The following is a 22323-nucleotide window of genomic DNA, read 5'->3' as shown; positions in this document are numbered from 1 at the left end:
TAAAAAGCTTAATATTTTGTAAACAAACATTACTTATGTATAACTAATTCTAGGAGTTGGCACAAGGAGCAACAGTGTGGCCTGGTGGTCAGGTCCCAGAATGTTAGATTTCTTGCAGAAGGTACAAGAAAAGTGAGATAATCCAGTGAAAAATTGCCCCAAGAGGTGGCTTTCAAAGTCCTATTATTCTTGCTGTATCAATTTGTTTTTTATCAAAGCATCATACATTTAAACAGTATCCAAAGTTTATATTCTGGTTTTAGTTTTTGCCATTTCCATGAGATCTTAACAAAACGAAGGTTGAGCACTCCTGTTAAAAATGAACTTTGTACCACCTACTGATGCACCTTAATAACAGGTTTCCCTAAGTGCTTCAAGAACAAAATCAGGTAGATGAAGTTAAGGGGAAAATGAGGGTGCTGAAATTTTGACCAACAGATGAAAACTATTGATGTTCATATATTCAAATCTTGAGCAAATCTGAGATTACATTAGGTATGAATAATTTAATGAAGTGATGATCTATAGTACTCACAGGCTGTGGAATTCAGAGGTGTTGACAGTTCTGTGAGGTTAAAGGCTGATGGTGACCCAATACCCCTTTCCTTTACAGGTAGCAGCTGCAGTCTGAGCTGGGAACTGAGAAAACATTCTTTCCATCTAAATGTTTCAGGCTTTTCTTCATGTAATGACTTAAATAGTAGCTTAAATGTTTCAGCTTAATATGTACATTGGCAGTTTCTACGCCCTTGCCTCCCTCCATGCTTTGCCAGGTTAGAAAAAATTTGCTTGAGAAATAAAGTTACAAAGGAATTAGAACAATGCATTGTTCATTCTGTGCAAGTACAGAATTAATCTCCCCTACAGACTTTTTTTTACCCCTGCAGAAAATAGATTCTGCTGTGGAGGTGCTGCAATTACACCTTTCACCCACCAGGGGCTTCTGTGGCACCAGAAGAAAGGGGGTAGCAGGCTAAGGGTTGGAGCAGGCAGCTATGAAAAGGGAGGGAGCAGATGCTGCTTTCCTCACAGCACCTTGTTCGCAGGACCAGGTGAGGGTGTGTGTGTGTGTGGAGGGGAATGGACAGAGTGGGACACATGGGGCTGGTGGTGTGTGTGTGTGTGTGTCACCTAGACTGGGGTTCAAAAGGGCTAGTGGGAGGGGACAGAGAGGGGCAGAGGAGCTAGTGGGGTGACAGCTTTGAGCCAGGGCCTGAATGGGAGTGCAAAGACACATAGGGATGGGGAGAAGGAAGGGTGCAGGGACACACAGGGACAGGAGTAGATGTGCTTGACTGAATGGGAGAGGCTAGAGGGTCAGCCAGGATCTGCATGGGGGAGACTCTCCAGCTCCGTAACAATCCCCTGCTCAAGCCTCCTCCCCTCCCCCCAAAAAACCAAACAAACCTGTTCTATACTTCTTCCACCCACACCCAACCATCTTCCAGGTTCACTCCCAGGCTCCTTCCAGACAATTACTTCACTCTCCCTCAGCTCCTCCTTTACCCCTGACTCCCCAAAGCCTTTGCACTGCTTCTGAATACAGAATACTTTTCTGTATTGTAGTTTAAATGAATTATTACTCAGAGTTGTGTATTAATATGCTTAGTAAAGAATCTATTTGTCAAAAATCATTTCCTGAATCTTTTTTGTAGTCTGTATTGTTACAGAGATAGCTGCTGAAAGCTATTTTGAAATAAATTATCAAAATAATTGAAACTGGTGTGATTCTATTGTATTATTTTGACAAAATATGCAGAATTTTAAAATATTGAGCACATTTTTTAAATTTTTTTGGCACAGAATTCCCCCAGGAGTAGTTACTGTCTGTAACAACTTTAAACGTTCATCAACTGTATCCCCTTTTGTTGTAATAGTATAATCTAGACTTGGCATAACTGTTTTAATGGATGCATGTTTCATAGAATTATAGAAATTTGGGCTGGAAGGGACCTCAAGAGGTCATTATTCCAGCCACCTTCATTGAGGCAGGACCAAGTATACCTAGACCATCCCTGGCAGGTGTCCAACCTGTTCTTAAATCTCCAATGACGGGATTCTACAGCCTCCTTTATAAGCCTATTCCAGTGCTTAACTATCTTTATTGTTAGAAATTTTTCCTAATATCTAATCTAAATCTCCCTTGCTGCAGATTAAAGTGATTACTTCTTGTCCTATCATCTGTGGAGGTGGAGAACAATTGATCGCCGTCTTCTTTATAACAGTCCTTAATATATTTGAAGACTCTTATTAGTCTCACCTCAGTTTTCTTTTTTCAAGACTAAACATGCCCATTTTTATTAAATGAATCTCTATAACAGAACCATTTATCGCTCTTGACCCTTCCTGCGTCCTGGCCAGTCCTCTCTAATCCCTGAATTGTTTCCCTCACACCTTGCCTTAAGAATGCATTAAAGGGGCTCAACAGTCTGGTGGTCTTCCTATGGGGTCTTGGTGCCTACATATCATAGTTTGTTTGCTGTGGGGCTTAGATTCCTGAAAGTTTGCAGTTTGCTGTATCCGGTCCAACAGAGGTTGCCAGACATGTTGGTCCCTTTCTGATGTATTCATTTTAAAATCAAGATTGGATATCCTTATAAAAGTTTTGTTTTAGTTCAGTGTTTCTCAACCTTTTTAGGTTTGAGATAGGGATGTAAGAGTTTAACCGGTTAACCTATAAGCTTGATGTTTATTGGTTTCTGGTAACGATTAAACTCCGCCCAGGGTCTCCCACCTCCAGTTGCCAGTTATGACTCACCAGTTGAGAAACCATGGTCTAGTTCAACCACAGATTATTGGATTCAGGGCAAGAATTATTGGGAAAAGCTTTGCTGACCTGTTCTACAAGAGATCGGACTAGATGATCATAGTGCTCCCTTCTGGCCTTGAAATTTTTATATCTGAGAACCTGTATTTGTGTTTTGGTGAACTAAGGCAGGATCATTTGAATTCTGTGGCATGTTGAGTCCAAAATTTGTGGTAAGAGTCTGGATTCTGTAACAGTTTGTTAAAAATTGAGTATTAGTGAAAGTAATATGAACATGAATAATGCAGTCCAGTGTCCTGTATTTTGATAACTGAATTTATTTCACATTTTCCCCAAATTTTTAGTTTTTGGTATGCTGCAGCAAGTTCTGTACTAGCAGTATTTAACTGCAATGTAGGAACTATCAGAGGAAACCTGGAGATTTTGGTAAATGGGTAAAGGACAGATAAGGCTTTTGTCACCTGGAAGGGCAGAGGAAGCATTTTGGTATTGTGGTTAAACTGTTACTTGGATGCTTCTGAAATGATTAGCAGTGAAATAGTTAAGTGCTAACATTAAATAGTCCTTTTTAGGTTTCAGAGTTCACAGTCTAGTGAAATCAATGGAACAGTTATATCTTTTAGAGCTATTGCTCCATGCTGTCTGCAGACTTGGGGAGAGATTACTGCATGGTTTATGCTTGGTTCAAATTTTCAAAGTAACTTAGCTTTGTTACCCATAAGGGCTAGAAATACAATTTAAAAAAAAAATTAAATTTTAGGCCTGGTCTACACTAGAAACTTTTGCCAATATAGCAGTATTGGTTAGGGGTGATGGTGGTGGTGTTATTTTGGCAACATTTCTATACAGGTAAAATCCCTTAGTGTAGATGCAGTAATTCTAACATAAAAGTGCTTTCACTGGTATAGTTTATTTCACTTGCAGTATATGTTCTGGCAAAAGAACTTTCTTGCTGGAATAAGCTTTCTCTCTACTAGGAAGGTTTGCTGGTTGTCTGACAGAGTGGGCTGGCACCTGAAAAGGGGAGCAAGGTCCAGGGCACCTGTAACAGATTACCTGCTGGCTATTTCATGTCTTGAACAGTACTGCCAAAACCAAGTATTCAAAAACAGTGGGGTCAGGTCCCCAAAAATCATGGCTAAATTAATTTTTTTTAAACGTTGGGCTTGTTATTTACCTTTGGTTTCTGAGTCTTTAGGGTACACTTGAGACACATTTTTCAGCTTTTCACTGCCACCATGAGAGCTAGAAAGTTACTTAAAAAAAATAAAAATTGAAGCCGAGATGTTCACATTATGTCTTTGCTCCGGGAGCTGGAGCTTTAAGAAGAAAAAATATCTCAAGAATTGCAATAAAATTTTCAGGAAGTCAGAGGCAGCAGAGCTTTTAAGCCTCTTAGACTGAACATAAGAATGGCCATACTGGGCCAGACCAAAGGTCCATCCAGCCCAGTATCCTGTCTACCGACAGTGGCCAATTCCAGGTGTCCCAGAGGGAGTGAACCTAACAGGTAATGATCAAGTGATCTTTCTCCTGCCATCCATATCCACCCGCTGACAAACAGAGTCTAGGGACACCATTCCTTACCCATCCTGGCTAATAGCCATTAATGGACTTAACCGCCATGAATTTATCTAGTTCTCTTTTAAACCCTGTTATAGTCCTAGCCTTCACAACCTCCTCAGGCAGGGAGTTCCACAGGTTGACTGTGCGCTGTGAAGAAGAACTTCCTTTTATTTGTTTTAAACCTGCTGCCCATGAATTTCATCTGGTGGCTCCTAGTTCTTATATTATGGGAACACGTAAATAACTTTTCCTTATTCATTTTCTCCACACCACTCATGATTTTATATACCTCTATCATATCCCCCCTTAGTCTCCTCTTTTCCAAGCTGAAAAGTCCTAGCCTCTTTAATCTCTCCTCATATGGAACCCGTTCCAAACCCCTAATCATTTTAGTTGCCCTTCTCTGAACCTTTTCTAATGCCAATATATCTTTTTTGAGATGAGGACACCACATCTGTATGCAGCATTCAAGATGTGGGCGTACCATGGATTTATATAAAGGCAATAAGATATTCTCCGTCTTATTCTCTATTCCTTTTTCATTGATTCCTAACATCCTGTTTGCTTTTTTGATTGCTGCTGCACACTGCGTGGATGTCTTCAGAGAACTATCCACAATGACTCCCAAGATCTCTTTCCTGATTAGTTATAGCTAAATTAGCCCCCATCTTATTATATGTATAGTTGGGGTTATTTTTTCCAATGTGTGCATTACTTTACATTTATCCACATTAAATTTCATTTGCCATTTTGTTGCCCAACCACTTAGTTTTGTGAGATCTTTTAACTATCTTGAGCAGTTTAGTATCATCTGCAAACTTTGCCACCTCACTGTTTACCACTTTTTCCAGATCGTTTATGAATAAGTTGAATAGGATTGGTCCTAGGACTGACCCTTGGGGAACACCACTAGTTACCCCTCTCCATTCTGAAAATTTACCATTTATTCCTACCCTTTGTTCCCTGTCTTTTAACCAGCTCCTCAGTCCATGAAAGGATCTTCCCTCTTATCCCATGACAACTTAATTTACATAAGAGCCTTTGGTGAGAGACCTTGTCAAAGGCTTTCTGGAAATCTAAGTACACTATGTCCACTGGATCGTCCTTGTCCACATGTTTGTTGACCCCTTCAAAGAACTCTAATAGATTAGTAAGACATGATTTCCCTTTACAGAAACCATGTTGACTTTTGCTCAACCATTTATGTTCTTCTGTGTGTCTGACAATTTTATTCTTTACTATTGTTTCAATTAATTTGCTCGGTACTGACGTTAGATTTACTGGTCTGTAATTGCCGGGATCACCTCTAGAGCCCTTTTTAAATATTGGTGTTACATTAGCTATCTTCCAGTCATTGGGTACAGAAGCTGATTTAAAGGACAGGGTACAAACCATAGTTAATAGTTCCACAGTTTCACATTTGTGTTCTTTCAGAACTCTTGGTTGAATGCCATCTGGTCCCCGTGACTTGTTACTGTTTAGTTTATCAATTAATTCCAAAACCTCCTCTAGTGACACTTCAGTCTGTGACAAATCTGAGGAATTGTCACACCTACAAAGGATGGCTCAGGTTTGGGAATCTCCCTAACATTGTCAGCCGTGAAGACTGAAGCAAAGAATTCATTTAGTTTCTCCGCAATTACTTTATCATCTTTTAAGTGCTCCTTTTGTATCTCGATCGTCCAGGGGCCCCACTGGTTGTTTAGCAGGCTTCCTGCTTTTGATGTACTTAAAAAACACTGAGGGTAGGTCTACACTACCCGGTAGTTCGGCGGCAAGCAAATCGAACTTCTGGGTTCGACTTATTGCGTCTTGTCTGGACGAGATAAGTCGAACCCGGAAGTGCTCGCCGTCGACTGCGGTACTCCAGCTCGGCGAGAGGAGTACCGCGAAGTCGACGGGGGAGCCTGCCTGCCGCGTCTGGACCGAGGTAAGTTCGAACTAAGGTACTTCGAACTTCAGCTACGTTATTCACGTAGCTGAAGTTGCGTACCTTAGTTCGAATTGGGGGGTTAGTGTAGACCAGGCCTGAGTTTCTAGTTTTGCTCTTTTCCCCTTTAAGCTTCTTCTTTTTGGTGCATGTGTATTTTGTTTATTTAAATAAAACCAAGAAAATTTCATAAACAAAACCAATAAAAAAGTTGCGTAGTGAAAAACTTAAGTCAGCAATATAACAGTTAATTGGGAGTGTAGTCGTAACACTCCTTATGTATGTACAGTACATTACATTCTAATTATGTGAATCATATACAATTTCTTATAGATTGTTTTGCGTCCTAAAACATGTTCTTGTATTTTAAAAAAATATGTAAGAATTGCCATATTGGGTCAGACCGGTAGCCCAATATCGTATCTTCCAGCAGTGGCTGGTACCAGATGGTTCAGAGGGATTGAACAGAATGGCAATTATTGAGTGAGCCACCCCTTGTCATCCAGTCCCAGCTTCTGGCATTCAAGAGGGGACACCCAGACTCTGGGGTTGTGACCCTGACCATCTTGGGTAATAGCCATTGATGGACCCATCTTCTATGAACTTATCTAATCTTTTTTTGAACCCAGTTATAGTTTTGGCCTTCACAGCATTCCCTGGCAATTAGTTTCACAGGTTGACTGTGTTGTGTGAAGAAGTACTTCCTTATGTTTGTTTTAAACCTATTGCCTATTAATTTCATTGGGGACCCATTTTTTGTGTGTTTTGTGATGAGGTAAATAGCACTTTCCTATTCACTTTCTTCACACCGTGATTTTATAGATCTATATCATATCCCCCATTAGTTGTCTCTTTTCCAAGCTGAACAGTCTGTCTTTTTAGTCTCTCCTTGTATGGAAGCTGTTCCATACTCCTAATATTTTTTGTTGCCTTTCCCTGTTTTCCAATTCTAATGTATCTTTTTTGATATGGGGTGACCACATCTGCACGCAGTATTCAAGATGTGGCCATACCATGGATTTATATAGAGGCAATAGGATATTTTCTGTCTTATGATCTATCCCTTTCTTAATGATTCCCAGCCTTCTGTTAGCTTTCTTGACTGCCGCTGCACATTGAGTGGATGTTTTCAGAGAACTATCCACAATGACTCCAAGATCTCTTTCTTGAGTGGTAACAGCTAATTTAGACCCCCCATCATTTTATATATATAGTTGGGATTACGTTTTCCAATGTGAATTACTTTGCATTTTGTTACCGACTTATGAGAGGACCTTCCTTTTTATCCCATGACTGCTTAATTTACTTAAGAGCTTTTGTTGAGGGACCTCGTCTAAGGTTTTCTGGAAGTCCAAGTACCCTACATTGACTGGGTCGCCCTTGTCCACCTGCTTGTTGACACCTTCAGAGAATTGTAATAGATTAGTGAGGCATGATTTCCCTTTACAGAAGCTGTGTTGACTCTCTCACAATCTACTGGATTTGTGAAGAACAAATCATGTCAAACCAATCTGATAGCTTTCTTTGATAGGATAACGAGCCTTGTGGATAAGGGTGAAGCGGTGGATGTGGTATACCTAGACTTTAGTAAGGCATTTGATACGGTCTCTCATGATATTCTTATCGATAAACTAGGCAAATACAAATTAGATGGGGCTACTATAAGGTGGGTGCATAACTGGCTGGATAACCGTACTCAGAGAGTTGTTATTAATGGTTCCCAATCCTGCTGGAAAGGCGTAACGAGTGGGGTTCCGCAGGGGTCTGTTTTGGGACCGGCTCTGTTCAATATCTTCATCAACGACTTAGATATTGGCATAGAAAGTACGCTTATTAAGTTTGCGGATGATACCAAACTGGGAGGGATTGCAACTACTTTGGAGGACAGGGTCATAATTCAAAATGATCTGGACAAATTGGAGAAATGGTCTGAGTTAAACAGGATGAAGTTTAACAAAGACAAATGCAAAGTGCTCCACTTAGGAAGGAACAATCAGTTTCACACATACAGAATGGGAAAAGACTGTCTAGGAAGGAGTACGGCAGAAAGGGATCTAGGGGTTATAGTGGACCACAAGCTAAATATGAGTCAACAGTGTGATGCTGTTGCAAAAAAAGCAAACATGATTCTGGGATGCATTAACAGGTGTGTTGTGAGCAAGACACGAGAAGTCATTCTTCCGCTCTACTCTGCTCTGGTTAGGCCTCAGCTGGAGTATTGTGTCCAGTTCTGGGCGCCGCATTTTAAAAAAGATGTGGAGAAATTGGAAAGGGTCCAAAGAAGAGCAACAAGAATGATTAAAGGTCTTGAGAACATGACCTATGAAGGAAGGCTGAAAGAATTGGGTTTGTTTAGTTTGGAAAAGAGAAGACTGAGAGGGGACATGATAGCAGTTTTCAGGTATCTAAAAGGGTGTCATAAGGAGGAGGGAGAGAACTTGTTCACCTTAGCCTCTAAGGATAGAACCAGAAACAATGGGTTTAAACTGCAGCAAGGGAGGTGTAGGTTGGACATTAGGAAAAAGTTCCTAACTGTCAGGGTGGTTAAACACTGGAACAAATTGCCTAGGGAGGTTGTGGAATCTCCGTCTCTGGAGATATTTAAGAGTAGGTTAGATAAATGTCTATCAGGGATGGTCTAGACAGTATTTGGTCCTGCCATGCGGGCAGGGGACTGGACTCGATGACCTCTCGAGGTCCCTTCCAGTCCTATAATCTATGAATCTATGAATCTACTCTGATAATTCTCCTCTTTACTATTGTTTCAACCAGTTGCATGGCACAGAAGTTAGGCTTACCAGCCTGTACTTGCCAGGATCGCCTCTGGAGCCTTTTTAAAAAAATCAATGTTACATTGAGTATCCACCAGTCATCTGGTACAGAGGCTGTTTTAAGGAACAGGTTACATACCACTGTCAGTAGTTTTGCAATTTCATATTTGAGTTCTGGGTCTGGGTGACTTATTACTGATTAATTTATCGGTTTGTTCCAAAACCACCTCTATTGATACCTCAGTCTGGGACAGTTCCTCAGCTTTATCTCCTAAAAAGAAAGGCTTAGATCTGGGAATCTTCCCTCACATCCTCTGCAGTGGATGTGAGGATCCAAAAAATTAACGTCTCCACAATGTTCTTGTCTTCCTTGAGTGGTCCTTTAGCAACTCGATTTTTCAGTGGCCCCACTGATTGTTTGGCAGGCTTTCTGCTTCTGATATACTTTAAAAAAAAGTGCCATTGGTTTTTGTGTCTTTTGCTAGTTGCTCTTCAAATTTTAACTGCTAAGTCACTCACTTTATATGCCATTTTTGGAAAAATGTCTGTCTTGTAAAACTAAAAATATAAAAATTAAAGTTATTTCATCTTCTCTAATTCTATGTAAAAATGTTGTAACTTTATTAAGACTAGTGAGGATAGGTACTATTAAAGATTTTTTTAAAAATATTGTGGTGTGTTCCATATAATCGCTAGACAGTTATTTCTCTTAGGAGTAACTGGCATACACCTTTTGAAGAGGGAGGGACAAAAATCTTGCTTATATGTGAAGTGACATTATTAAAATTGCATTAAGGAACATTAAAATATTAATCTTGCAAAGTCAAGCACTCCAAAGGTAGGAAATACTAGAATTAAGAGTGCTTAGGGAAACTGCATCTCCACCACTAGACTCCTCATTTGTGTTAGGCCCACAAAGATCAGTTCTCCCTTTGGCCCTATTCAACATATGGATGCAGCCACTAGGTGAACTGGTCAGGTGATGTGGACTCAAGTGTCAGCAATGTGCAGATGAGATACAGTTCTACTTATTTCTCACCATTACTCCTGAGGGCATTCTGCCCTAAAAAATTTAAAATTCTGCACACAATATTTTAAAATTCTGCAAATTTTATTTGTCAAATAAATGTGCAGGCTCCAGCATGGCATTGGGGAACATAGGATACTGGCTGCACAGAGGTGGGAGGTTACTGTGCAGCTCCCCCCTCCCAGGACATGGACTCATTGGTGAGGCTGCACCCAACCCTGACACAGCGCAAGTACTATGCCTGCCCCAGAAACACCCCAGAGCCCTGCCCCTCCATGCTAGGTGTACCAGGTGTGGGCAAGCAGGCTCAGCAAAGCAGCATCCAAATGTGGGGGGAATCCAGATGTGGGTTGAGAGGGTTCTGTGTGGGGCAGTCTGGGTGTAGGCAGTTCAGTGGGGGATTTGGGTGCGGGGGGATCTGCATGCACAGGGGCTTGTTGGGGAGGTTCTGGGTGCAACGGTAATGGACTTTGCAGGGGGATCCACATGAAGGTTGTTGGAGCTCAGTGGGAGGGGTCTGAGTGTGGGTGGGGATAGAGCTCAGCAGGGGGGGTCTGGATGTGGGGGGCTCAGTGGGTGGTCCAGATGCTGGGGGAGCAGGGCTCAGTAGGGTTGGGATCCAGGTGCAGCTGTTTGGAGCTCAGTAGTGTGGGGATTTCCAAAGGGGTCTGCACCGCTGTTTGAAACTTTTTAGGTGTCCGCAAATGAAAAAAAGGTTGAAAACCACTGCTGTACTGTATACATGTTTCCTCTTGGTGAAAGGATGAGAGAGCAAACAATAAATCACAGATGTTAGTCAACTCACTTAATATAATACTGGACAATGCTCGTATCCTACAGTGATGTGTGGTATAAGAACCTACATATCTTAGAGTCTTAATTCAGCCCCATTGTGCGTATGCATTATGATAGCCTTACCCAATGTCATATAGAAAGTTTATGGTCAAGCCTGGAAAACTATTAAACTATCCCAAATGCCAAGCCAGATGTTTAACACAAGGGCATCTCTTCTTAATCACTGTCTATCCATTGAATGAAGACGAGTTCTGTAGGACAAATAGTATGTGATAATGTAAATTAAGACTGCATCATTGTGCATATGCATTGAGGGTACTGAATAACATTTGCAGGAGCATCTTTAATTTTTGCATTTCCCAATTTTTGAGTGCTTGATCATGTAACTCTAGCATCATTATTTTAGCTTAAGCTTTATGTATTTCCTTGTTTTTTTTTTAAAAATTAAAAAAACAAAACACAGATTTCATCATGTGGAACCATATTGACATCCCTTCCTCCACAGGTCATCCCTCCTGCCAAATTTCAAGTCCCTGCTCTAAAACATGGGGGCCCTAGAACATCTCAAAGAAACAGCTGAAAGAATTTTTTTAATACTGACAATTTATTTTTCTCTAACCTCCTTCTTGGAAACAGATTAGCTGGGTTTGTGGTTTTTTTTTTTTTTTTTTTTTTTTTTTTTTTTTTTTTGCTGAGTCTTTAAAATATGTATATAAAATCCACCTGATATAGAGACTTGGCTGGGCTGGACATCGTGTGCGGATATCACAAGCTGGGAGGAGCAAGCCACCAACTGACCCCACTGGCACCACATCCTCCCAGCAGGCAGTGACCTGCTTTGAGGAGAAGTGTCCTGCCCTCGAAGCTGAAAAGAGAGAAGGCAGGAAAAAGAAAGAACTTTCTCCCAGCAGGCAGCTGGCTGACCAGGAAATGTCTGTACCTACAGTGGGCGGATCTGTGTTTTCCAGGATTGAACTCCTGAGTTATCTCAGGACCCATATGTAAATCTGTGGTAGAGATCATTCTCAAATTGAGGGATCGCTGCTGCTGCTGATCTACACTGGAGGTTAGGTCAGCTTACCAACATTGCTCGGGGTGTGGATCTTTCAACGTAGCTGTGTCAATCTAACATATTTAGTATAGACCTGGCCTTTGAGTGCTTTACTTGAAGGCCTGAACTTTTATCCTTTGTAGCCTTTGCATTAATGTTTTTGATTATTTTTGGCTCAGTGCTTCAATGCTTTTCCTTGAAAACTCCCCCCCCCCCCCCCCCCCCGCCCCCTTCCCGGCATTTTGAGCTTTCATTGAAACTTGAACACCTCATTTCTCCCATGTGTTGGTGCACTTGCCTTTATGTAGTAATGGTGTATGAACACTGTTTACAGGGGTTTTGAAAACAGAGTTTTAGCCAACTTAGTCTGTTACCAAATACATGACAAAATAAGACTAGCTAAAGTGCTAGAAAATATAGGGTAGGGGTTCTCAAATGTATGTATAATGTAGATAATTTTAATACAGTCTTGTGGTGCCCCATTCTACCCATTTGTGATTATGCAGATCATCTCTCTTCCCATTCACTATTTGACTTTCCCTATGGCAACTTCAGGAATTCCTACATGAAAAAGTAGGGGAGTTTATTGTGTTTTTAGTTTCTTTTAAGGCCATTTAGCAGCTGGAAAAAGATCTGGTACAATGTTAACTGACTAACTGTGCACATTGCTACCAAGAGCTTTATGGTCTACAGTTTGAGAACCTCTGCTCTAGGGAACAATCCTCCTTTGGCAATGTGATGGAACTAAAGGATGTTAGAATACAAAGAATCTCTCCTGCTTTAACTTGCTATTCAAGACAACATTTCTGTCTTCCTTACATTTGAAGAGGAGTGAATAGAACTTTTTTCACAGTGCCATTACTTAATTGACCCAAGATCTCAGTTAGGTGGGAGGTGTTCTCTCTGTAGCATTTTTAGCCCTTTTGGTAAAGGGATCAAGAATAGGATACTAAATATCAAGGGTGAAATCCTGGCACTATTGAAGTCAATGGCAAAATTTCCTTTAACTTCAATAGCATCCATATTTCACCCCCCAAAATTAACCTTTACTTGTCATTACAATTCATGTTGCCTTCCTAATTATGCTATTACTATTTTTCACTTTAGTAACACTTCAACACTGATATCTAGATGGCAACAGGTCCAAAATAATGTTTGTGGTCAATGCTGAGGGGCAGTCTGTGTTTTGTAGAGCAGGTAGAAATAGCAGCTATAGTTAATATCCACATATCGCAGAAAAGTTTACATTAATCAGGTGTAAATTATTATCTCCTGCTGTAATCTTATGTTTTGAGATGAACTGCAACATGGTTATTAATATTTGTTGTCTACTGTGCATCGGTACAAACGTGGCAGAGATGTAAATTAAATTAAATTAAATTAATGGAGATATCCCATCTCCTAGAACTGGAAGGGACCTTGAAAGGTCATCGAGTCCAGCCCCCTGCCTTCACTAGGAGGACCATGTACTGATTTTGCCCCAGATCCCTAAGTGGCCCCCTCAAGGATTGAACTCACAACCCTGGGTTTAGCAGACCAATGCTCAAACCACTGAGCTACCCCTCCCCCCCACTTCATTTTTCTGTGAAGGAGGTTAAATGATAGTATCTTCTTGTGTAGCGTAGGTAGATGAAGATGAATTGCTAATATCCAAAAGATTAGATATTTTAAGATAACTTTGGTGGGGTTTTTTGTGGCCCAATCTTATCATTTCCTATTGAAATTGATTGGAAGTTTAATTGACTTTAATAGCAGCAGAATTGAGTCCTAGATGTGTGTATTGTGCCAGGTTCGGGCAGTCTTGAGTTTTTCATTACTGAATTCTATATTTTTATCAATTATTTACAGATGTGATGCAGATCCATCAGCCCTAGCTAAATACGTTCTTGCCTTGGTAAAGAAGGATAAAAGTGAGAAAGAGCTTAAGGCATTATGTGTTGATCAGCTGGATGTATTTCTTCAAAAGGGTAAGAAGTCTTCGCTGTGACTATAAATCGCTGTGATTTGCTTTGCTTATTGATGTTTGTGTACTCAGCTTAATTTAGGATTAATTGCTATTTATCTTTTTTATGAGCCTTTGTTAAGTGCAGTTAATTCAGTTGCATGAAGAAAATAATTTATGAAATTTAACAAAAAACAGCAGTATTGTATGATATCAGTATAATATATATCCTGGGTACAGTTTAAATTTTCCACCAATTATGTAAATAAGGACACTAAAGTTTTTTATCATAATAGATATACTGGAACTGAATATATATTTGGGAGTGTGAAATATATGTCCCTTTACCTTCCTCCCAAAATTAAACTTGAGATAAGCTTGAGCGCATACATCACTAATTTTAGGGTAAATTGAGGTAAGGTTGTAGTAATTAAAACAGTTTGGAAATACAAGAAAGTCATTACGTTTAAATTTAAAAGAAACACAAACATTTTTGATTATGGCAGTGCCTTATAAGACATTCAAATAACCTTAATTCTGTTCCTTCTCAGGACATGACTACAGAGGGCAACTCTGAGACAATCTTACCCACCCATTTCAGTTCTTTTAATTTGTCCAAGTTTTCATCCTTTGTACACTTATGTGCCAACCTTTTAGCCTCCGTTAAAGTCTCTCCTTAAACCAGACTTCTGTTTACCCATTCTTTTGTCAGTATGCTGTATGAGTTAGAAGGTAAGATCTTTGGGGTAGGGACTACGTCTTCCTCTTTGGTATACAATATGAGGGCATATTGTACTTACTGTACAATTAACAATAAGCCTTCTATTATTGCTTCCAAGTAGGCTTGTTGATCACTAAGATTACATCATTTTGGGGATCATATTTCCATTGTGTGTTTGGCAGCGTAAGCACACTACCTACTCCCCCTCTTATTACGAAAATACTTCTGATTTGGAAAAAAAATAGCAGGAATACAAGGCTAGCTGTGTTAGTTGACAAGTCATCTTTAAAACTCCATTCCAAAATGTTTGTACCATGAACCATCTTACATGGAGACGGACTTCAGTGATTGTATACTTGCTAACATTTGGTAATAATTTCACCATGTTGACTCATAAACTTCAATGTTATGATCACCTAGTCTGGCGACCTGCACATTGCAGGCCACAGAACCTCACCCACTTCTGAAATGAACTCCTAACCTCTGGCTGAGTTACTGAAGTCCTCAAATCATGGTTTAAAGACTCCAAGTTACAGAGAATTCACCAATTACACTAGTTTAAACCTGCAAGTTTGACCTGTGCCCCATGCTGCCGAGGAAGGCAAAAAACCACCAGGGTCTCTGCCACTCTGACCTTGGGGAAAATTCCTTCCTGACCCCAAATATGGCTGTCAGTTTGAATCTGAGCATGTGGGCAAGACCCGCCAGACAGATACCTGAGAGAGAATTCTCTGTAGTAACTCAGAGCCCTCCACATCTAGTGTTCCGTCTCCAGCAGTTCGGGATTTTTGTTACTGACAGTCAGCAGTGGGCCACATGCCACTGTAGACAATCTCATCATTCCCCTCCATAAACTTATCAAGCTCAGTCTTGAAGCCAGTTAAGTTTTTTGTTCCCTTCCCCCCCCGCCTCCAAACTTCATTCCTCTGATGGCTTGTCTAATTTCAAGCCTAAACTTGTTGATGTCCAGTTTATAGAAGTTAGTTCTTGTGTCCACATTGGCACCTAACTTAAATAACTCCTCTCCTTCCCTGGTATTTATCCCTCTGATGTATTTATAGAGAGCAATCATATCTTCCCTCAGCCTTCTTTTGGTCGGGCTAAACAAACCAAGCTCTTTGAGTCTCCTTTCGTAAGGTAGGTTTTCCATTCCTTGGATCATCCTAGTAGCCCTTCTCTGCACCTGTTCCAGTTTGAATTCATCTTTCTTAAACATGGGAAATCATAGTTGCACACAGTATTCCAGATGAGGTCTCACCAGTGCCTTGTATAGCGGTACTAACACTTCCATGTCTCTACTGGAAATACCTCACCTGATGCATCCTCAGACCGTATTAGCCTTTTTCATAGCCTCGTCACTTTGACAGCTTATAGTCATCCTGTGATTAACCAATACACCACCACCTCTCTTACTTTCGACTGATAAGTCCCTAGCTTTTAGCAAAAATTCTTGTTGTTAGTCCCTAAATGCATGACCTTGCACTTTGCATTATTAAACTTCATCCCATTTCTATTACGCCAGTTTACAAATCATCCAGATCTTCTTGTAAGATATTCCTTCCCGCAGCCCCCATTGGCCTGGAATGGCGAACCGTGGCCAGTTGGAGCTGCGATTGGACGAACTTGCGGACACTGTAGGTAAACAAAACATCCTGGCCCGCCAGCGCTTTTCCCTGATGCGCCACATGCCAAAGGTTGCTGATCCCTGACATAGACCTACCTTTGACTAGTGATGGCATGATTTGCTGACCTTCCTCCTGTTCTTTGTGGCTGCAAGTCTTCTTATCTTTTATTCTCCCTTATAAACTTCTGCAGGTCATCCTGTATCCTCCCGTGGCTCTGAATTCTGGGTATCTCCATTGGCTCTTCCTTTTTTCTTACAGGACTAGCCATTCTACTCTTCTTCCTTGCCCTCCTTCCTTCAGTTGCAGCCTGCTGTGCCCCTCCTTCATTATCCAACTCAGCAAACCTGTTCCTGAGCTCTATTTCTCTTTCACTAACTGATATTTTCCTTTGCCTGTTTCTTGTTGTCACATGCTTCCACTGACCAATTTCCTCACCCAGTAGTCTCCCCTCTGAGTTTTTCAGTCCAGTTTGCACATGCTAGTCGTGACTTTTCCTCTTGCCTTTGCTCCATCATTACTCAAAACCCCTTCAAAACTCAATCATACTTTCCACCTGCGTTTCCAAGCCTCGAGTCTTCTCTTCCATGAGCTCTATCAAGCAGCACTTCATACAAACGAAGCTTTTTTCAGGTACCTGCTCTAGGCTCATGTACATTCTGCAGCTTCCACATCCAATCATATTCATTGTCTCTTCCATGGCTTCAGTCACTACCACTGCTGCCACTGTACCTTTCATAGCCTTCCTTACTAAATTCCTGCCAAGGGGGAAAAATAAAAACCATCAAAGACCAAAACAAAATTAGAACACCACATACACCTCATTCCCAAACTCCCACTCAGACTCCCCTGTTTACAGATCTGTTTGCTGCTCCTGAGCCACTGGCTGACTGTTTAGTTGCCTTTATAAGCCCCCTAACCATGGAAGCCCCGCCCCTAATCAGGGCTCTGCTTCTCTCACAGCACACTGCCCCCTACTAGCCTTGACAAAATGAACAACGGGGGTGGGAGGGGGAGACATACACACAAAGCAGAAAAAGACACTACACCCACAAAAAACTCACTCACTGCCCCTAAAGACCAGAAGCTTGTTTCCTCCCTTCTCCAACAGAACTACCATTCAAACTCCCCTATTTACAGCTCTATTTGCTACACCTGTGTCGCTGATCTTAAACCAGTTGTATTAAAGATCCACTTTTTAAAGTCTTTAATCGGAGTAAATGCCCTGGTGAAAAAAATCATCTCTAAATGTTTTGCAGTGCCTTATTTAAAGTACCATGTGTATCTATGGTCCTATTAAAATCATATTTATGATCTTGATTCTATTTTCTTTGCCCCTTGGTTGTCCAGGAATGGAAGATATCCAAAACTGATCTTTAAATACATTTGCACTGCCTAAATTGTTCAGAATTTTAGAGTAATTTGTTTTCTAGCAATTAAATGCAGGGGAAAAAAGCAGTCTGCTACATAAATTATCTCCATTTAAGTTAAATAACTTTCAACAATGCAGTTTATACTGTTATGAAACAATTCCTGGTGAGCTATATATTTGGAAGATTAATCAGTATCCATTATTTTCATTGCCAATAAAAGCATAATACACCTCACCCCTGATATAACGCTGTCCTTGGGAGCCAAAAAATCTTACCGCATTATAGGTAAAACCGCGTTATATCGAACTTGCTTTTATCTGCTGGAGTGCGCAGCCCCGCCCCCCTGGAGCACTGCTTTACCGCGTTATATCCAAATTCGTGTTATATCGGGTCGCGTTATATCGGGGTAGAGGTGTACTTCTAACTAGTATTCAGTGGTTTGTAAATGTAAGCAAAGGGGAAGAGTTGCATTATATTTAAATGGACTGCAGAGGGTTGAAATAGCCAGCTATTAGAGGAATTCATTCATGAATTCTTGGTATCTTTGTTTTTCCCTTAATCTTTAGAGACCCAGATATTTGTTGAAAAACTTTTTGATGCTGTGAATACAAAGAGCTATCTACCTCCGCCAGAGCAGCCATCGTCAGGAAGCCTAAAAGTTGAATTTTTTCAACACCAAGAAAAAGACATAAAAAAGGAAGAGGTAAGAATTTAAATCATACTTTGCAGTGCAGTCTCTATCCCTGAACCTGTAGCAGTTTTACAAGATACTTCCACGCTCCTTCTCCTTATCAGTTTCTTATCAACAACTTCCCCTTCTCAGTGCCTATTGGTGCTGCAGGAAGAGGAGCCTGAGCAGTAGCATTGTGATATCAAAGGTAGGTCAGCCAGTCATCACTAGACCTGTGCTAATTGGTTTTTTGGTTTGCTGTTAATTCCCTAATGAAACCAAAATTCATTTTGGGTTGACCTGAAAATGAATTTTTTAAAAACTTATAGCAAGTAACACACACAAAAAAATTGTTTTGACCTGGAACAAAACCTTAAGCTCTAACACTCGTGCCTGCCTTGGTGTCTCTCCCTTTGACAGTACCCATTTTATAACAGTTATGACTAGGCAAAACTTTGCTACTCCTGAGTCAGACATAGTGTGGACACAGTGAAAGGGCAGATCTCCTAAACCTGTTCAATATAAGCTTCTGATCTGAAATATTTCCTGCTATTCCAGTCCCAAACCCTGTGCCTCCCAACTCTGTCCAACCACCTCAATCCTGATCTGCAGTGTTATTTCTGGACTCATTTCAAGAAATGGGATTGAAGTATGGAGATAAAATGGATGGAGTGTCACAATGTTCCGCTAAATGGGCATTGTGGGAGTCAGGCTTTTCTGGTTTCTAGTGTTCCAGTTTCCAGCTGTCATCAAAATAATAGGGTTCTCCTATTGATGCTCAGAACATTCCCTGAAATTTTGGAATAGATTGGGCACAGTCTTAAAAAGTTATCATGTTTCAGAGATGCCATCGAGTTGAGTGTTAGGCCTCTCTTCACTTAGCCAAAACTGAATTTCAGATTCTTTTATTCTAGTTATGTCTGTTTAAAAAAGCTCTATGTGTTGTGCTTATCTTGGATTTCCTGTTTACACTTTAAAATCCAGATAATTAAAGAGGAAGAGAGAGAAAAAAAGTTTTCTAGAAGACTAAATCACAGTCCTCCTCAGTCAAGCTCTCGGTACCGAGAAACTAGGTAATTATAAACTTAGTTTGACTCTTGCATTATATCAAAAACCAATTATGTTGGCTTAAATTTTGAAAGGTTTTTTCTTTTGCAGTGCTGACATATCAAATGTTTTATTTTTCTGTAGTGATGTGCTTCTAAATGTTAATAGAGTACTTGTGAAGCAAGCACTTTTGTGGATTGCTTTTTTTATATGCAAACTTGAGATAAGTACAGTTTACAAGTAACAATGAAGACTGTATTCAGATTTTTATTAACTAAAAATCATCAGAACTCAATTTAAGAAATGTTTACAAAGCAGAGTTAAGTGTAAATGGTTGGTTATATTACAACATATAACCCATCTAATTTTGAAATGTAATCTGAATACTTTGTTTAATACAGCACTATCATTCTCTTCAGTATCTCTCAGTTGTGATTCTGTTACCTTGGTGAAAATGCCCTACTGGGAAAATAAGTCCTGGCACAAAAGCAATATTTTACCCACATTTTCTTGATATGGTGGTAGGCTTTTATACAACAAAAAATTACACAATCAGATGATTGAACAGGTCTTTTTGGAAGAAAGGAGGACTGATAGTTAAAGATTTCATACTCTGTTAGAGGCATGCATTCAAAATGAATCAGAACTGCACAAAAGTCAGTAACAAATGTAGCATCAGCTTCAGATGTGTATGTGCCAGTATTCTCTAGAAACAGGGCTTTTTAATACCTGCACTTATTACAGGTTTACATTACAGTGCAGAACATTTCAATGTTTCATTTTCCTGTTTTAAGCACTTACAAATACTGGAAAAATTCTGTTCTTCGAGTATGATTTTTGATGAGATTTTAGTAGCCCTTACAAGATTTGAGTTTACATTTTAAATTATCTTTTCAAAATGTTCTTATTTCTAAGTAACAATTAACTCCCCAAATATTTAGAAGCCGCGAGGAAAGAAAAAAAGATGAACGTTCTCGCAAGAGAGATTATGATCGTAACCCCCCTAGAAGGGATTCATATAGAGACAGGTACAACAGAAGAAGAGGGCGGAGTCGGAGCTACAGCAGGAGTCGAAGCAGAAGTTGGAGTAAGGAACGATTGCGGGACCGGGATAGGGACAGGACCCGGAGCAGAAGTAGAAGCAGAACACGAAGCAGAGGTAGGTGTTTGTTAGTCTTTAAAAATATGGGTTGATGATCAGTATGAAAAACAATATTTATCTTGAAGTACAACAGCTCTTTACTTAATAAACTTATCTACAAGACTGTAGGTCAAAATGTTAAAACTTGGGTGCCTAAAGATAGATTTCATAATCTTATTTTAGGCACCAAGAATCCTGATTTTTTTTCAGAGCTCTGATGTGTGTCAAGTGAATGAGAGCTAGAGGTGTTCAGCACCTTTGAAATTCAAGTTACTTTTATTTATGTGCCTAAATGGATTTAGGAACCTAATTTTTAGGCACTAGGTTTGGGAATTTTGGCCAGAGCACAGGTGCCCATTTTTCTGGGGGCCCCCAAATTGGCCAGGGCCCCTGTGTTAATCTGTCGGGACTAGCAGCTAGGAGCCTCCAGCTGAGGTGCTCCCAGCATCTTGGACCCACCTCCGTCTCTGGGAATCTCCTCTAGCTTCAGGAAGCTTGGTGGCTGCTGCCTTCAGATCTGGGCTCTGAAGGCAGCACAGAAGTGAGGGTGGCAATCCTGTGTCATCCCCCTGCCCCCCAACAACAACTTTCAACACCCACTTCCCCCCTCCCCATTAATCCCATCTTGGGTTGGGACCCCCACGGTTACAGCACTCTGAAATGTCAGATGTAAATGTCTGAAATCGTAAAATTGACTAATTTTAAAACCCTCTGGCCGTGAAATTGACCAAAATGGTCCGTGAATTTGTTAGGGCCCTATGCTTTATAAAGCTCTACGTGAAGTTCTACCTTACAGTATTTGCGCATAAAACTCCCACTCCAACTGACCATTAAATTCTCGATTTAATGGTGTGTATCCTCATCACTTTATATAATGATCTTAGATCTAAAGCACCTAACAAGGTGCTTTGATAACTTTAATATTTTTTCTGATTGATAATTCCTTGCAAGTTTGAAAGTACTATGTGTTTACTTTCCATATTTATTTTCTCTAGCATCATATACAGGTTAGAGTTGCTCACGAGTGCTGGACTGTGGTGGTGCATTTATTCCCTGACTACAAAAGTACATTGAAATTGTTCCCTCCCTCTTTCTTCCTCTTCTCCCCCTCACCCCAAGGGTGGGGAAGAAAGAAACAGTATATAAAGAATTGTATGCATTTTACAGACACATACAAATCCAACAGTTGGTCTAATTTTGGAGCTTACAATCTTTGACATTTTGTTACTTTTAAACAAGTATATTATTTTCTTACAGAAAGAGATTTGGGAAAGCCAAAATATGATTTGGATAGAACAGATCCATTAGAAAACAATTATACTCCAGTTCCGTCTGTAACAAACATTTCATCTGGTCATTACCCTGTCCCTACGCTGAGTAGCACTATTACAGTTATTGCTCCTACTCATCATGGTAATAACACTACTGAAAGTTGGTCAGAGTTCCATGAAGAACAGTTGGAGCACAACTCCTATGGAAGACCTCCACTGCCAAAGAAACGCTGCAGAGACTATGATGGTAAGTTCAGATACTTAAACATATATGCCACAATAGTGGCCAGTCACTGATGTTATTTTGTCCTTCCAAGCTGCATTGCCCCCTTCTTTTAGCACTTCCACCCCAAAAGCAGTCTCCTTCTACATCTCATTTTCAATCTTTTTTTCTAGCAAAATTCTTAAAAGCTAAACTTACCTTTATAATCACTTATCTTTAACCAACCTCATTGATTGTTTCCAGCATAGTTTCTGTCCCTGTCACATTACTGGCATTGCTCTTTTACATGAACTTATGGGTGGTGATCTCTTGTTTTACCTTAGTTCTCTTACTCCGTATCACCCTCAAACCTAGTTCTGTATTTAATAGTCTTGAGCATAATCACCACCTTATGGCATGATCCTGT

The 22323-nt window shown here is 40.3% G+C and overlaps 1 protein-coding gene across 1 annotated transcript in view; it reads left to right on the top strand.

Annotated features, from left to right (window-relative positions):
- RBM26 (RNA binding motif protein 26) overlaps positions 1-22323 on the top strand; it is a 105286-nt gene that overhangs the window by 5215 nt on the left and 77748 nt on the right. Inside the window, exons 2-6 of the mRNA XM_054011828.1 lie at positions 13756-13874; positions 18132-18268; positions 19220-19308; positions 20224-20441; positions 21681-21941. Of these exons, the coding sequence (XP_053867803.1) occupies positions 13756-13874; positions 18132-18268; positions 19220-19308; positions 20224-20441; positions 21681-21941 (824 nt within the window). The remainder of the gene's footprint in view (positions 1-13755; positions 13875-18131; positions 18269-19219; positions 19309-20223; positions 20442-21680; positions 21942-22323) is intronic.

The sequence above is a fragment of the Malaclemys terrapin genome, chromosome 1 (assembly GCF_027887155.1).
Source record: "Malaclemys terrapin pileata isolate rMalTer1 chromosome 1, rMalTer1.hap1, whole genome shotgun sequence".
NCBI classification, from domain to species: Eukaryota; Metazoa; Chordata; order Testudines; family Emydidae; genus Malaclemys; species Malaclemys terrapin.
This window is presented reverse-complemented; position numbering and strand designations above follow the sequence as displayed.